We start from the raw sequence: 18,508 nt of genomic DNA on the forward strand, positions 1-18,508 counted from the left end.
CCCGGCCTTCCTCGATACGTTGTGTCCACGACTCGGGCGCTCTCGAGCCTTCCGTCGACCGGGCGCTTCCGGATCTCCTTCCGACCGTTTTCTACCCCGACATCCGACTTCGTGGGCAAACTTGTACATCGCGCCGAATATCCGTGATCGCGACACTCTGTCCGATCAACACGGCCTGGACGGCCAAGCTTGTACCCTGCGCCGAATATCCGCGACCGCGACACTCTGTCCGATCGACACGGCTTGGACGGCCAAGCTTGTACCCTACGCCGAATATCCGCGACCGCGACACTCTGTCCGATCGACACGGCCTCGACGGCCGAGCTTGTACCCTGCGCCGAATATCCGCGACCGCGACACTTTGTCTGATCAACTCGGCCCACCGATTTCATACACTGCGTTTAGGAATACGACCCACCGGAACGGCTTGGTCGGCCACCCGACTGTAAATCGTTTTAGGACTCGTAGGAAGACGGGCCCTTTGCGTAATCTCGCTCTTAGCGTACTACTCTCCCTATCGTTTAGTTGTCTTTAACCATTTGTACAAATTGCCTACGCCATTTTCTTTTCAGTTAATTTGTATTAATTTGTCCCCATTATTTTGGGCTTTGCAATAAACCACTGTATTTTTGTACAATTAATCACGTCTCGGTTATTCTAACTCGTACCCCGGATCCCGACGAGCTTTCCGCCTTCAAAATTATCGTGTTACAAGATGCTAACAATTGAGATGCCAACTTCACACACATGTTTTTTTCATCGAAATTTTAATCATTAAATAACAAATTATTTTTCTTTTTAAAACAAAGCACAAATAAGAATGTAAATATGAAAATTAAATAATTATGTCAAAGATATTGATTTTCATAAAAGTTGATCACAGATTTTCATGTATAAAGTAACTACTCCTTACAGATTGTGTAACCTAACGAATAAGGCGTCCGACTTCGAATCCGAAGATTGCAGGCTCGAATTCTGTCACGGTGGTATAATCTTTTTTTTTTTTTCTTTTTTGGAAAATTATAAACAACTATGCAAAGACGAATACTACAATGCAATGTGTGAAAGTATATCGGTAATACTATCATAAAAATCTTTCGTTTATTGTTGGTAACGTTTAAAAAAAAAATTGAAGTTTTCCAAAAATGTTACGTTTGAAAGTTTAACTAAATCTATGTAATCTAATAAACGCTTTTAGAATTAACGGGGAAAAAAAAACATTTTTGATATTCTAGACTATGTAAAGTATTTAATAAAACAGAATTTATGCAACACTACTCACATCATCAACGCTGCTAACGTCGACGTCCTGCAGCAACAGGATCTCACACACTTCCACATGACCACCTGCTGCGGCGAGCAATAAGGGCCCCCGGCTATTCTGAAACACGACAAAAATTCTGAATTTCTTCGCGCAACCGTACCCGATAAAACTTACTAATTAAGAGCCGCGCACCAAAAATACTTGAAAATCTCTTCTGTTAATGTCTGATAAAATTTCTTTATTAACTATATTTAATCTCTTCAGTACAAATTAATGTCGCATAAAGGTTTTTCTCACACTTAAATCTTTTATCACAAATTAAGTCTTAAGTAAAAACTAAAAATACATTACCCCAAGTTCATACCGCAAGTTTCAAATATTGTATTAATAAAAATAAAAGATTAGTTTTTTTATCCTTGACCTCTTATTATATGGTCTCTTGATTTACAATAAACCAGTTTTATAACTTAATTATAAATTAAGATTTTTTAGAATAAAATACATTTAAAATAAAGAATATACTAAGTTTTTCCTCATAATTCATTATTTTTTCCAATATGTATATGTGTGATTTAAATAAATGTATTTTATGAGAACTTATTTATATACTATACATATTCAATTTAAGCGACACGTGCCACGCTTTATAAGGATCATACCGCATACAATAGTGAAGTAAGTAATTAATAGATGAAATTAATATATTGCTGTCAGATGCTCTCAAAGCCGTTAATAAAGCTTTCCAGTCAGCATCGCGAGCAATTAAAAGCGGAATTCAATTTAACGCTTTACGATAGGCTTGAAGTTTTTGGACGATGTTAATCAATTTATCCAATTTTTTTCAACTTTATTCTTTTCGTGAAGTAATTAATTATGTTACGTTCGAAGCCTGAAGTCAAGAGAGATTCAGGAAAATCGGAAGGTTACCGATGCAACAGAGCAAAAACTTTTATTGCCGCTGATACAAAGGAAGGGACCGTATCGTTGCGGCAGAGGCGCACGTGCCAAGGTTTTGAACCTTGGGTCAACGCCTTAATAGACGCTTTGACGCCATTTCCGAAACGCGTGCGGCCTATGGCCCTTTTTTAATAAAAGAATTTAATCTTATTTATTAGGATAGAGCCGCGCAAGCTTTAAGCAAAAAAAAACCAGAACCAGTTTGTGAGTGAATGGTAATTGATTTTATTTAAATTGAAAAGGTTTTACACTTTGACGGTAGACTATTGCTTAAATAGATGAATGTAATTTACAATTATATTCGACTTTTGCTTTAAATAAAAATATTATTGTAGATGTTTGTGTATGTTCGCGGGTGTACAATTTTTCGGTATGAGTGACTTTACATATGGTTTTCTTGATGAATGTGTGAATGGCAGTGTGCATGAGAGTGTCGACAGGACGGGAATAATTGGGAAAAATGAGAGGTTCTAGGAATCAAGGATGGAGAATGGGTTGACCTGAAAGGACATTTGCTTATCTCTGCTCTGTTGTTATAATGAATATAATGAAAGCCTGTCCAAATACAATTTCTTTCAAGCTGTTCGATTGAAAATGAGCATGACGAGCAAGGAAGCGGTGTACGAAATTCGGTATTCCTTCCGCTTTGATAACCACACATATGAAAGGCACAGTGTGGTAATTGAGATTCACAATTGCAACACCCTGGAGGTTTTCGGTTAGGAGGATATTGATAATTTTTGGTTTCATAAAAACGGGAACTTGGTGGATTGTTATCGGGAACGTAGGTAGAGGAGTTTTTTTTGGGGTGAGAAATAACGGTAGGTTGACGGAATATCGAGGTAAGAAAATCTAAAACTATAAACGGATAATAATTTTTAGATTTTGAAGAAGGTTGAGAATTAGAAGGGAATAGATGCGAATCAATTTCGAATGGGGGATAGATTAAACCTCTGTTATTAGATTGAGAAACTGTAGGAATGAATTTATTACAGCACGGCGCCGTTTGAGTGATATCCGGTGTAGTGTAAGTAATTGTATTCGTTAATAAGCGCGAAGGGGTCGAATTAGTTAAATTGAGATGTGTTGATGGTCCAGATGGAACAGGTCGCAAATTCTCGGTAGGTTGTTGACGCGTTAAATTCATGGAATATGACACTATAATTTTCAGGGAGGTTTTATTAAATGTTGTGATGTCTTCTCTTTCTTTCAAGATTTATGTTTTAACTCACTTTTGGTGGTTGCGGCTTAGAGTTTGGCGGTCTTTGTTGCTGCTTCCTCAAGGGTGAGCGAGGTAGGCTGAATGATGGTTTCGTATTGTTACGCCCGGTATATGGAGCAGCGTGAAGCTGCCGGCTCGCTCCGAGGTTTCGGTTCCCCGTTGCTAGGGGACGAAGATTGTTAATTATAATTAAATGACAGTTCTGCCCGAGACTTAATTCGGTGTGGATGTATTTGGTTAAGTCTTATTAAAACTCTTGTCTTTCCTTTTTCTAAATCCGTCTTCTTTTCTTTCGCGGAGCTCAGGCGCCGCAAGTGTGAGTGAGTGAGTGAAAGAGACGCGAACGCGGAGACGTTCGCCGACCCGTTCCCGGCGTAACATTTTGGGGGCTCGTCCGGGATGGCTACGCATACGGCGAAGAGGAGGCGATCCCGTCAGGAGGATCCTGCTTCGTCTGAGGCGGCGGCGTTTGAGTCACTCCGTCAGGAGATACGTCAGCTGTGGGTCGAGCAGGAGCAGAGGGAGGAGAGTCTGCGGGCCGAGATTCGTCTGCGTGATGATGCGATCACAAGGATGCAGAGCCGAATCCTGCAACTAAGTCCCTCCAATAATTTTTCGCGCGTCTCCGGTGTTTTTCCGGCGGAGGGGGGCGCGAGTTTCGTTCCGGATGTCCCTCCGGTTGAGGGTGACGCGCGTTCCGTGTCCGGGTTGAATTTAAAATTAGATACGTATGACGGTTCCGTTTCATTGCGGGAGTTTTTCTCCCAATTTGATTTGATCGCTCGGGCGAAGCAGTGGGGACAGGAGGCGAGAACTGTTGCCCTTGTTTCTTGCCTTCGGGGCAGAGCGCGTTCGGTTCTTTGTACTTTTCAGGATTCCGAGGGCATGGGCTACGCGGAGCTTAGAGCAAAGCTCGAATTGTGTTTCGGGGAACCGCGGCCTTCTCAAAATTATTATTCTCTTTTTACAAATCGGAGACAGAAGGAAGGGGAGGATTTTGCTTCTTTTGGGACGGAATTAGAGCGGTTATCTCAGTTAGCTTATCCTGAATGTCCCTATGAGGTACGGGATAAGATCGCTTGTGCTCAGTTTATTTCTGCGTTGTTAGATGGTAGGGTTAAGAGAACGTTGCAATTAGAAGGAATCTCTTCACTTAAGAAGGCGATTGAGAGATCGAAAGTGATTGGGACGATTTTCGGGGAATCTTTCGATAGGAGAGTGTCAGGTTTTCAGGGGCGCGCGAGTTCTTTTAAGAATTTTAATTCTTTTCGTTCGGAAAAGTCCAGGGGGACGTTAAGGAAAACGAAGGAAAGGGGGAAAATTCGGTAAATCCTAGGAAGTATAAAGGGAATAAGTGTTACGCCCGGTATACGGAGCAGCGTGAAGCTGCCGGCTCGCTCCGAGGTTTCGGTTCCCCGTTGCTAGGGGACGAAGATTGTTGATTATAATTAAATGACAGTTCTGCCCGAGACTTAATTCGGTGTGGATGTATTTGGTTAAGTCTTATTAAAACTCTTGTCTTTCCTTTTTCTAAATCCGTCTTCTTCTCTTTCGCGGAGCTCGAGCGCCGCGAGTGTGAGTGAGTGAGAGTGTGAAAAAGAGACGCGAACGCGGAGACGTTTGCCGACCCGTTCCCGGCGTAACAGTATTTTCTGTTTAAGTAGGTTGGTGAAGGCGTTGAGTCTCTGACCCACAGATGTTGCATGGAGTTCTTTTATAAGATTTTTTCCTTTCACTTGTTCGTTCGCGAAGAAATCGGGCAGAGTCACGATGTTAATACTCTGCTTCTAAATTTGGTAGTGCTTTCGCCCTAAAAGCGCGAGGCTTATATAGCCGAAAAAATCAAAGGGAGGGAGTATTGTCTCATCTTTTGATTTCCGCATTCTGCTCTAATTCTGATTTATTGTTTGGAATTTTTACGACACCAGTCGCCTTGACGTTTCTTAGCTGTTGCTGGGCATTATTTTTATATATATATATATATATATATTATATCCCCTGGTGATCGTTGCGCAACGTCGGTTTGTTTCGGCATCTCTTTATGTTTTAGTTTTAGACAGATCCATCGTATGTTTTCATCTGATTTAATTCTCTTAATATTTTTTATGGCAGAAACAAGTTCTCCGTATTCTTTATCCAGAATAATAAAATTGAAGGGGGGGAGTCACAGTGACCGTACTCTCGCTATGCAGGAGGGCTTTTTTAAGTGTCAGCAGTTGCGAGAGCCTTTGTTTCGTTTTACGACTTTTCACTGATTAGCCAAAAGCATACTGCTCAAGGCGATAAATACACTAAAACCAATTAAAGTTTTACGACCGAATTATTAATCGAAATGAGTTGTCTACTTCTGGCTACTGGACGGGTTACCTCATGGAGTATGAAAAAAGATTTCTTCCCCCTAGATTCCTTTTTAATAATTTTGATTGGTGACGCCTCCGTTTGCTGTAGTGTATTATCTCTGTGTCCGTGGATCTTAGTTTTGGTCAAAGTTTTATTAAAGTAGCGTTTATTGAGGAAGCAATTGCTCGAGGAAACGGCTTCAGACGTAACAAATTATTTAAAATATTTTTGTATTATTTATGTAATTTAGAAAATAAAAAAATTATTGGTATAAAATTCATTAATAATAAAAGATTGCAGAATATATTACAATATATAAGCTAACAAAATTATTTATTTATATGTCTGCTTTAAATAAATTATATAAAGTGGTAAAAAATTTAACGAATTACCTTAGTTGTTTTGTGTGTGTGTGTGATGACTACGTAAGAATTTTAGTCAGAAAGACGTACTTCGTCAGGCAACGGTTTAACGTTTTTGTTGAGCAAACGTGCAACTCGATCAACGTCACCATGAGCTTCTTCTTTTTCTTCTACAATTAATGGTTCCTATCCCTTCCACGGGATATTACGACCAGTTACAATGATGATGTTGGACAAGTGGACCAGAGGAAATATTAAATTGAAAGGTTGGCAGACTTGATGAATGAAACCAGGAGGCGACAAAACTTGACTGTGGGATTAGGAATAATATTAATTATGGTTTTTTGGATGATGGAGAGAAAGTATAGATGGAACTATTGTCTCAATTCAACAAAAAAGGAATTCAACAAAAAAAAGACAAATATATTTACAAAAAAAGTCATACAAATATTACAAGTTAAATTTGGAACCGCGCGAGCAGGAATTGGAGGCGATCGGAAATCTTGTTTTACCCGGCTTTCCCGTCGGAGATCTTCTGGAGCGGTAGATTTACCGCCCGATCGTCGGAGATCTTGTCCGCGAGCGTCGGAAATCTTGTACGCGAGCCGGAGATTGACGCGATCGCGAACCTTGCCCTGCGATTTCTAATATAGGAAATAAAGAAAAAAAAATGAACAGAAAGATCGCGGATGATCCAACGATCGCGGCCGAGAGAGACGATACACGACGGTGATAACGTGAACACTGCCGACTGACGAGTGAGAGTTATTTCGAGAGAAAAAAGGTCGCGTTTCGGCAGAACCGAGCCCTGGATCGTTGGAACATCAAAAAAAAGGAAAACAAGACAGGTGGCAAGAGAGCGTATGAAAGCGAAATGAGCCGACGTTAATAAATTTCACCTGTCGCGGTAAACAATAAGCGGTATGCGGCGACCGACTAATAATAGCGCGTGGAACGAAAACACGGACGGATCGTGAACGCCGATGGAGTTCTAGTGAATTAATAAGAACTCACAGATGATTAAATAAGGAGTAGTTATTAAAGACATTTAAATAAATGTGAGAGGAGTTATTTAAGATAAGCAAGTCATTAGAATCAATGGCATTAGTCAAATAATCATCCACCGCAGACCTTCTAATACCTCCCCAGAGGAGATGGTGAGAATTGAAATTTCCTAAAAATAAAATGTTTTTATATTTAAGCCAAAAATTAAAAATTTTTTTAAAAATATGAGGAGGGGTAAAGGTACCAGAATGCCTATAAATATTAATGATCGCTAATTGATTATTAAAGTTATCTTTGATACTGATTCCTATAATTTCTATGGACTTGTGTAAACAGGAGGATAAATCAATATGAAAATTATCAAAGCCTACCTTAACTAAAGTACAAACACCACTGCTTCCTGGTTCAGAGGAAGGAATCAAAAAAGTTTGGAAATTTTTGAGAAGAAAGTGCTTACGAGAAGAGATTAAAGATTCTTGGAGACAAATGATGTCCCAACCTTGAGAAATTTGTTGCAAGATATGTAGTTTGCTATAAAAACCTCGGCAGTTCCATTGAAAAATTTTTAAAGAGGGAGAAGAATTATTAGACATTTTATAAATCAAGCAATCAAATTAAATATTACTAAAAAATGAAAAATTTAATGAATTGAGAAAAATAGAAGATAGAATAACTTGGAAGGCCGAGGAGATAAAAGGAAACTAATTGTTACGTCTCCGACTCCGCGTCTCTTTTTTTCGACATATATTAAAATTTTAGTTAAGGGGAAGGTAGACCGTAGTCCATTGTAACAAAAAAAAAAGAACTTCAGAGCCTTTCAAAAGACAATCCATAAGACGTTAACATATTCCGGGACAATTTGTTGCGTGAAAGCATAAAAAACATGCAACAAATTGTAAACGGGCGCCAACGAAAGTCAGACAAAGAATTTGTCTAGATATAATACAAAAAATCAAAACCTAAGGGGCTCATAAAATTTCAACTTTGATAACCTGTCCGTCACAGGAAATGAAAAAATAACTTTTTCTTAAAATTGTAATTGCGTATAAATCCTGAGCTTTAGAAAAACCAAGGGCGCGTAAGGCCCGTAATTACCGGAGTATGTGGTGCAGACAAAGGCAATAAAGTCAGGTAACCATACGTCATATGGAAGGTAGAAGTTTTCCCACCATCCCTCGATGGAAATGATAGTAAAATTCTGGAAGGCTCGGCAGGGATAACTCGTTGAAGCGGGGGTGCTTCGTAGGCATATTATTTCCTTAAAACCAATGGATTTCGGGAACTCCTCACCAAAATTTAAAAACTAAGGGCAAAAATTTAGAAGTTTAAGAAATAGAGAAGGGATGAGGTGCGAATGCCCAATAATTTTAAGATAGGAAAAGTGGAGGAACAAGCTCTGCAAATGAAAGATTAAAATTTCGGAAAAGTGAAAATTCGGGAAGAGTCCTCCCCTTTTCCGAGCTTATAAAATTCTGTGTTTTGGCGGAGCACGCTCTCTTGCATCTCAGCTACAGCCGATATAGTTTATTTGAAATTGACGTGAGTGTCAGAGTGTGCAAGACGAACCATCAGGTACCGAAGAAGCAGTTAGAAGATCGCCTAAAAAGTAAGTCTCAACGTTTCAATATGTATCCCCGCGAAATTCGATTCCACTAAATGTATTTTCCAAACTAATTGTTTTCTAAGTATAATCAAAGAGAAAAAGAAATGTCCGAGTCGAGGTTCCGAGGTTTTAATTCTGTTCGGTTGTTCCTGTGATCTGTTAAATGTGTGAGAATGCCTGCTTCCGAAAATCGACCAGGATACGCTGTCGAATAACCAGCAATTTTCGGTGGTTTACGCCGCGAAATACTGTTGGAAGTTTGGCGACTGTCCACGGCTAAAGAATCGGCAAGCGATTCTCGCCAAAGATAGATTACGTGGATTCATTCATGGACGAGTCAAAGGCTTTCTTTGTTAACCTTATAAAAATCTGTTCGAATTAAATTAAAAATAAATTATGAGTTTTAGTAGAATCTTTTATTAAGAAAACCCTCACGAAGAGCCGGGTGCGAAAAAATAAACAGATCAAGAATCTGAGGGAGCTGGTCCGCCGCTTCTTTATCCAATACTTGCTCGCGGCGGCGCCAAGCGAAGAGGTGTTCGTTTCTCCTGCGCGCAACGAAGAGAGACCGAAGTCTCTTCGTCCGGGCCCTCCGCTACCGTCACCTATCCACGGCGACCCGAAACCTTTGTACGGATATATCCCGCAAGAGGAGATCCTAAGCGTCCCATGTGAAAATTCGTCCGGCGAAATCAATCTTTCGAATCAGTCCACGGAGCCGGGATCGGAACAATTTCGCCCCACGACTCCTTCGTACACTCCGAATTCTTCCCTCATCTCCGAGCCACGGTTTTCCGGAGGTGAGCCTAGAGCCTGTTCCTCTCCACTCTCACCGCCTTCTTTTTCGTTCGAATCTGAGGAAGCCGACTCTCTGGGCGAAGATGAATCCATCTCTCTCCCAGAAGTAGACTTCCCCGATCAACCTCCATCTCCCGTCCCGAGTATCGAGATTTTCGAGGAGCATCCGGAACCGAGAGAGGTTATAGACCCTCTCCTGGAGCTCCTACGCAGGGCTTGTACTCCGTGGACAGATCCTGTTCCGGAAAGGGCCTTCTCCATCGGCCCTGACCACTTTGAGCCGGAAGAGATCAGGAGGCAGGCAGCTCGGTCTGCTCCTGATTCTCATTTCTTTATCTATTATCCCGGGGAATGCCGCCGTTATCAAGTGTTACTGCGAACACGAGAGCGCGAGTGCTGGGAAGTTTTTGGCAATTATAAAAAAAAAAGAGAACTGATTAATTTTGTTCTTGTCCTTAAGATGCGATTTATTTATGCTTTAGTATACAATAAGAATCTAAGCTGATTCGCGATGTTAGTCATCGAACTAGCGTAGCGAGACTGACGCTGGGTCGGAAAAGTCGCATGGATCTGCAGCGAGATCTTTTGTTCTAAATGTTATCTTCGGGGGTTTCCGACGCTGGGGAAACCAGACAGCTTAATTTTCATATGCGTTTGCTGTCGCCAGGCCCAATGATAGGGCACGCAATAAAGTTTTAAACAATTTTTTTTGTTAGCGAGATCCTACGCCAAAGATCTCATATTAACGGCGCGTCGCGAAAGCGCCAGTAATATTACACAAAATTTTATGCTCTTTTTCAATATCAAGTACATTAGAAGAAAAATTGAGAGAAGAAAAAAGAACAGGACTGAACTTGTCCGGACTTGTCCACCCTTCCTCCTTTTCGTTCGAGCAAGGGAGATCTTCCATCAGAAGTACGGCCAAAGGCCGGAAAATCGCTTAGACGCCCAAAAAATTAATAGATGTGAAAGAAAACTGTTAGAATATTAAAAGAAGAAAAGAATAAAAGTAGGGAATAAACACGGGTTCTAATCCATGGGGCAATGAGCGGGGACGGGGGAAGAATCTACGACGAGAGGAGCGTAGGGAGGGAGAATTTCAATAGCGTAGAGACGAGGGATTGTGAATATGAGTAATTTACAACTTTCCTTTTTCTCTCTCTTATGTCACCATGCCAATGAGTTCCTTTTCTCCATACAGTTCCCTCACCGTAGATATTTCCCCCGTCTCCACAACTCACCGTAGACCCTTCCCCGTCTCCACACCTCACTCATTGCACCATGGATTAGAACTCACATGTCAGCAAAATTTCTCATACCTACCATCTTTACACATCGTATGTATCAACCATTTTTACACATTATATACATATATACCATCGTCACTAACTTATAATGAGAGAAGTGTGAGAGAGGGAATTTTTTCTGAGATAAAGATAGAAAGAAGAAATAAAAATTATTTAATAAAAATTTTTTAATATAGAAAATCACACATACATTATTGAAAAAAAACATTAAAAACTTAAAATAAAAAACACAGTTTTAAGATATAAAACTTAAAATAAAAGTCATGCATACATACGCACATAAAAAAAATTTTTGAAAAAAAAATTAAGATAAAACATTTTTTTAATCTAAAAAACTTAAACTTAAAATAAAATTTAAAAATACAGTTTTTATAAACACGAAAATTAAAAAAACAAAACATTTTTTAATTTAAAAAACTTAAAATAAAAGTCATGCATACATACACACATATAAAAAATTTTTTTAGCCACACATACACACGCGCGCACACCACTAAAATTATACACTTCCATCATCTTCCTCAAGTATAGCCGCAATATCTGCGGCTGCTGCGACAATCAATGTGTCCAGGTTACTTTCTGGTTGCCGCACATATGCGGCCCGGCCATCATGTGGAATAACAAATACAACCGCAATTTAAAAAGAAAAAAAATGGTATTATTATAAAAAATTTTTTCTTATATAAATATTAAAAATATAAAAAAAATACATACTTCAATCCCATGTCGTGGAATTCTAACTCGTACTTGATGAGATGTATTCATCTCGTACGTCCCATGGTTAGTTAAAATACGCTGGAAAAAATAAAAATAATAAAAATAATAATAATAATAAATGACAGTATAAATAACAGTATAAATACTTACCATTCTTATTGGATAAATAATGTGTACAACCACTGTATCCATTTTTCTATTGTCTTTCGCTTGTCACTTTTTAGAATGATGCTCTTCAAGTCACTGTTGCAAAGTGAGCTGAGCTGCATTTAACAACGTTGGTGACAGCTAACTTTTTTTATCAGCTGGACCAACGATGTAAAAAATGCAGCGTATGCCCATGCGAAGAGGTAGCATATATTCTCCCATGTGATGATGAAACAATATACATGATAATAAATCTCTTAGCTCATTATAAAGACATAATGTAGAACATGAATTTTTTGATAGATAAAAAAAATAAAATAAACAATTTGAAATTATATATAATATATATATATATATATATATATATATATATATATATATATATATATAATATATATATATATGTATGTCAATCGGCTACTTTGGCGACGTTAAAATAAACTATATATGACTGCATACATTAGAGTACATTGAGTGTCAGACGTATACATCACCCTTTTTTTTCGATATGACACAGTAAAATAATATATATAAGCAAAAGAGTATGAATCGGCTACTTTGACGACTTTATAAAAATAAAAAAATTTATATTTGAAAATAAAGTTTAAAATACTTAAATAGACTAGATATTGATTATTTGATGCATATATTTGTAAGGGATTCAGATAAATTGTAAAGTAAAATTGATTTGGAAATGCTTCAAAAAAGAATTTATTGATTAGAGCGGACCTTCGCTCAGTTACAATGATGAGGCGAGACTGCTCGCTCGTCGCAACATACACCGCTAGCTTTTGCACCAAGGCCAAGTTAGGGGATTTTGCACAAGGAGATAGGAGTATGCCGAATTAAAATTAATATGATATGATATTTCGCTACGTGATACTGATTAAGTTGCTACTAAGAATTCTAACTTCTATTATTACTACAATTTTCGGCCAGTCCTGACCATACTTTGTCCTCAAAGTTCACCGCAATTTTTCCACGGTCTTATGTTTGCAGCTTCCCACGTACCTTCGTACGGTTTTTGAGACATCCGATGTTCTTTTACATCTTTAATTACGTATCGATTATTTCTTAAAACGCGACATACCTCATACGGTCCTTTATATTTCGGTATAATTTTATGAGACGTTCCGGGAGTAGTTTCGATATTTTTTATCATAACAAAATCTCCTACTTCGTATTTTTTAGCTGGTTTACGCTTTTTATCAAAATATTTCTTATTATATTTTTGGCTTCGCATTATTCTATCCGCCGCTCTTGCACGCATTAATTGCAGATCTCGATCGTTATCGGTAAGGTTTAAATTCAGATATTCTCGTATAGCATCTATAATTTTTCCTTTTTGCTCTACCCCAAACAAAAGTCTACTTCGTGTTTCCCTTGTTGTTTTATGAATAGTATTATTTAATGCAAATTCAATATCCCAAATTATCTTGTACCAATATAACTTTTTATCATTATTTATAAGTTTTCCTATCATAGGTCCTATAACACGATTTACGCGTTCAACTTGTCCATTTGCTTGAGGCGATTGTGTAGCGGTAAGGATATGCCAAATATTATTTTCTTTACAAAATGTTTCAAAATCGCTTGAAGTAAAAGCTGTCCCTCTGTCGGATATTATGATACGCGGTCTACTATAATTACAGAAATGTGTTTGTAGTTGACTTATTACTTCTTGAGTCGCGGTAGTCTTAGTCGGATACAATTTAACAAATTTCGTAAATGCGTCAATAACTACTAACATATATCGCTTAGCTAATCGCTCTTTATCTATCGGACCGTAATGGTCGATATGATATACGTCAAAGGGAGTTTCACCCTTAGGGATACAATGTAAATTTCCTTCCTTTTTTCCGTCGGCAGGAGAATATGCAATGCATTTTAAACAATTTAAAATATAATTCTTAATTTTCTCTTTCATATTTGGAAACCAATAGCTTTTAGATATATTATCATAGGTTTTTTCTACTGCTAAATGTCCCATATGATCGTGATATTTTTGCATTATATGTATCTCCATCGCATGTGGTACATAAAACAATAAATCTTTGTTACGTTTTCTGAATATGATTCCGTTTCGCATTTCAAAGACCGAGTCTTCCGTTTTTTGTAATACATCTTTTAATTCGCATAATTTGGCGTCTCGACTTTGACTAAGAGCAAGGTTTAATTCGAACGGATTATCGGTGATTACCATTATTTCGTGTGGCAATCGACTTAACGCATCTGCATGTCCCATTCGTTTTCCGGGTCTATGCTCGGTTGTATAATCATAATTCATTAATTCTAACACCCATCGACTTATTCGAGGATTTATTTCTTTTTTCTTAATTGCTAAGGCTAACGCGTTACAATCCGTAACTATCTTAAATTTAATTCCATTTAAGTAAACTCTAAATCGTCGCAGGGCATATATTATACATAACATTTCCAATTCAAAACTATGATATTTACTTTCTGCGTCTGTAGTTCGTTTTGAGAAAAAGAAGACTGGATGAAAATATTTGTCTTTACCTTGTTGCATTAATACTGCCCCGAAACCGCTCGTACTCGCGTCGCAGTGTAGCTCTGTTTCGCTATTTGGATTGTATATTGCTAGTACAGGTGCCTGTGTTAATTTAATCTTTAATTCCTCGTATGCTTTTAATTCACGCGGTCCGAAGGTAAATGTCACATTTTTACGTAATAATTCGTACAGTGGCTTAGCAATCAACGAGAAGGATTGAATAAATTTTCTAAAATAGGAACATAAAGCGACAAAACTATGTGCCTCCTTAATATTACGCGGTACTGGAATTCTTTTTACGGATTCTACTCTTGCCTTAGTTGGTTTTACTCCGGTGCCTGTAATCAAATACCCGACAAATTCTATTTCTGTTTGGAGGAAAATACACTTATCGATTCTTAATTCGAGTTTATTTGCTACAAATAATCTAAACACCTGTCGCAATATATTTAAATGTTGCTCAATTGTTTCCGATATTACTAAAATATCATCCATATAAACTATCACCTTCGATTCTCGAATGAGATTAGACAATATTTGATTAATATAACGCTGAAAACGGGAGGGGGCTACTTTTAAACCAAACGGCATACGCAAAAATTCAAATTGCCCTAACGGCGTTACAAACGCGGTATATTTTACTGAATCTTTTGACATTTTAATGTGGTAAAATCCGCTTTTCAAGTCTAACTTTGTAAAGTATTTTTTGTTATACAATGAATCTATCAAATCCTCTATGTTTGGCAATGGATAATTATCCTTAATCAATAGTTTGTTTAATTCGCGAAAATCTACACATAGTCGTATATCTCCTGTTTTTTTACGTACTAACACAACCGGAGATGCATATTCCGATTCGCTTCGGCGTATAATTTTTTTCTCAACTAACGAATCTAATAATACTCGAAGCTCCCTTTTTTCTGCATAAGAAGGCCGGTTTGAAGGAAAGTTAAATGGCTTATTCTCTCGTAATTTTAAACAAAGTTCCGCGTCAACCTTTGGTTTTTCTGGCCTATCGGGTTTTACATATTCATTTTCAAATAGTTTCTTAACGGATACTTGTATTTCGGGACTTATTTTTGATTAATGTTTATCGTTTTTTATATCACAATTTACTTCGTCTATGGATATTTGCAATATTTCCTTTATCACTTCATCTTCTGAGATTTTGCCATCTGACTTTTCTTTTCCAAAAAATTGTATTAGCAGGTCTCGACCGATTACAACTGATGCCTTCATTGAACGTTCTGTAACAACCATTATTATTACATACTTTGCTTCTTTCCGGTTTAATGTTATATTTGCTTTTACTTCTCCTTTTATTTGTAGTTTACTATTATTTAATCCGCAATACATATTTTTATCCGATAAAACAGGTCTTACAAATTTTGGTGGCACGAGAGTTTCTTTAATAAAACTTATAGGACTACCGGTATCTAATAACGTATCGAGTTCTAGAGAAATCTTCATATCATTTGCTTTGTCTACAAGTTCATAACTTACTTTTCTATGAAAGTCCTTAATCTCGCTATTAGACACGCTATTAATAATTTCGCTTCTCTCGCCATTTGACATGCCGTCGCTTTCCTCGTCTCCTCTGGTGGTTGACACGCTGTTAACTACTTTCTTCGGGCGTCCTTTTATCGGGCAGTCCTTGGCTCGGTGACCCATCTGGTAACACTTGAAGCAAGCTCCTCTTTCTCGCTTAGGCATCGGACACTTGTTTGCCATATGACCTTCCGCGTTGCAATTATAGCACCGCACTTCTGTTTTCACATTCACTTCACCACTACTTTTCTTATATGCACCCGTTGTTTTGCCTGTTATCTTGGTCGCCCCTTTTTCCATTTTTTGTTGCGTTTTATGTTCTGTAGGCAGCGAGATGTTTTCCATTCCGTGTAGCATTGCTTCTTTATCCACGAATCGCAGCATCATTGCCTGTCGTCTGATGGAGTCATCTGGAATCCCCTCAATGATGTAATCTACCATCTCCTCTTCGCTTATCGGGACCTTATTGGCAAGAATAACTTTCTTGTGATAATACTCGGCAAACGTTTCGCCATAATTCCATTTTTTTTTTTCGAATTCTCTTCGTAGGGTCAACTTTTTTTCCCGCTGATCATACATTATCTCCATACGTCCTAACAGGTCCTGAAGAGTTATAGAAAGGTGCTCCGGTACCGAATGGAACCACTCGATTGCATCTCCTTCTAGTTTTGCTCCTATCAGTAGCTTTGTCATGCCGTCGTCCAGTTGGTACGTTCGCTTTACCAACGTCAACTGCTCTTTCCATTTCTGAAAAGTTCCGTATTTTCCACTGAAGGCCGGTAACAGTTCCTTCAAACTAGTCAAACTAATCTTGTAGGTTGACGCACTGAAGCTTTCGTTTTGCGATACTTGTGTCAAAACGCGTAACTGCTCATTTTCTCTTCGCATAACATCCAATTCTCGAGCCATCAAAGATCGTTCTCTTTTCGCTAACTCATTTTCCCTTCTGAGCATTTCTTCTCTACCAGGTGGATTTTCCTGGTCGTCTGCTGCCCCACTCGGACTCGAGGTTTCACTTCGCTCTTCTTCCGACGCGTCTAACTCCGTTGAATCAAGATCTATGATCCATTGTCCTGACGGATCCGCTTCTTGAAGCCTCTTGATTAACTCATTTTTAATGCCTGTTGTAGCCAGGTTTAGCTCACGCAGCTTATCCTTTAATGTCGTAACAGTGAATGTACTAAGATCTCTCATAACGATTCCTTGACTCATACAATTCACAGTTCCAATTCACGCTTTCGCGCACAACTTATTCACTTTGAACTTATTTCGATCTCCTTTGAGATATTCGAAATCACTTCTCCTCGTTTTTACCTGAGGAATTCGGAGTCTCGATCCCACTTCTGATTTTGTAAGGGATTCAGATAAATTGTAAAGTAAAATTGATTTGGAAATGCTTCAAAAAAGAATTTATTGATTAGAGCGGACCTCCGCTCAGTTACAATGATGAGGCGAGACTGCTCGCTCGTCGCAACATACACCGCTAGCTTTTGCACCAAGGCCAAGTTAGGGGATTTTGCAAAAGGAGATAGGAGTACGCCGAATTAAAATTAATATGATATGATATTTCGCTACGTGATACTGATTAAATTGCTACTAAGAATTCTAACTTCTATTATTACTACATATTAATGATATTCGTGAAAAATTACGATTTAGAAAAAATATATAAGAATAAAAGTATAGATTGGCTACTTTGACGACATTAGAAAAATCAAATAATTACTTTTGATTAAATTAGATGAAAATGGACAGTTGCACTTGATATTATGGATAATCTCAACACATGAATGATTATAAATAGAAAATAAAATCCTCTGAGAGAAATAAACTAAGATTTGTACATAAAGTGACATTTTTCGGCTCTGACATAGCCATTTTCAGACTTAAACTTGCACTGGCAATTGTAAACGTCAATTCAGGGGTTCGGGACTATACACATTAATTTGATAGAGTTTTTAGAGACAATTAATAGCAAAATGTAAGCACAGAGTCAAGTAAATCAAAATTTTAACTTTTAGGGTATTAGACAAGAATCAGTAAATATTAACTTTGTTAAGAAATAAGAACAAATTAATTCGGCAAGAGTACTATTGTTTAAAGGATTCAGAAGTATGAATTAACAGCTTCTACAGAAGATTCAACTAATCTAATTGAGCCCCGGCCGCAATAGTTAAGTTTAATGCAAATCTTCAAACATTCACTCTTCGCAGTTAAAATTTTAATGGAAAAATCGTTCCCGTTTCTATACGCGTTGCACGATTAAATTTTTATTTGACACAGTGATTTCAATTAAAACAACGAGTAAAACGAGCCCAAGATGAGCCTCGTAGATTAACAAGAACCGATTCTAAGTTTTCAATTATCACTGTGGCCCTAGGCCCCTGAGTTAAAACCATGTAGACCCCGCGCCGCGACCACCATCGTTTCGCCCGAGATATTGCGCGGTCCCGACCAAAAAATAAAGTCACGCGGGCCGACCAGCCGCCCGCGGCGTGTAGCGCGGATCATCGTAACGCGTGACATGGGCCGCCCAACCGCCCACACCGCGCACCGCCACCGACCGCTCGGGAATGGGAGGTCCCCCACTCTCGGGCCCACGGGTATATAAACTGCCTCGAACGCAGACGAGGCACCTTTTCCTCGCCGAAGAGCACTCCAGCATCCGACCCTCCAGGTCTTGGGCGCTCCCAAGCCTTCCTCGACCGGGCTCACCCGGCCCTCGA

General features: G+C 38.5%; 1 protein-coding gene across 1 annotated transcript; it reads right to left on the reverse strand.

The window, feature by feature from the left end:
- Positions 1-15,317: 15,317 nt before the first annotated feature.
- On the reverse strand, positions 15,318-17,045 carry LOC139112771 (uncharacterized). Its single transcript, XM_070673831.1, has one exon. It carries the CDS (start codon positions 16,992-16,994, stop codon positions 15,318-15,320), a length of 1,677 nt encoding a protein of 558 aa, XP_070529932.1. The 5' UTR covers positions 16,995-17,045.
- Positions 17,046-18,508: the final 1,463 nt, after the last annotated feature.

Source organism: Cardiocondyla obscurior, unplaced genomic scaffold, assembly GCF_019399895.1.
Source record: "Cardiocondyla obscurior isolate alpha-2009 unplaced genomic scaffold, Cobs3.1 scaffold50_0_238961, whole genome shotgun sequence".
NCBI lineage: Eukaryota > Metazoa > Arthropoda > Insecta > Hymenoptera > Formicidae > Cardiocondyla > Cardiocondyla obscurior.

Bases quoted from the DNA above. Each gene is read 5' to 3' on its own strand.
- LOC139112771 (XM_070673831.1), bottom strand. From the start codon at position 16,994: ATGAGTCAAGGAATCGTTATGAGAGATCTTAGTACATTCACTGTTACG.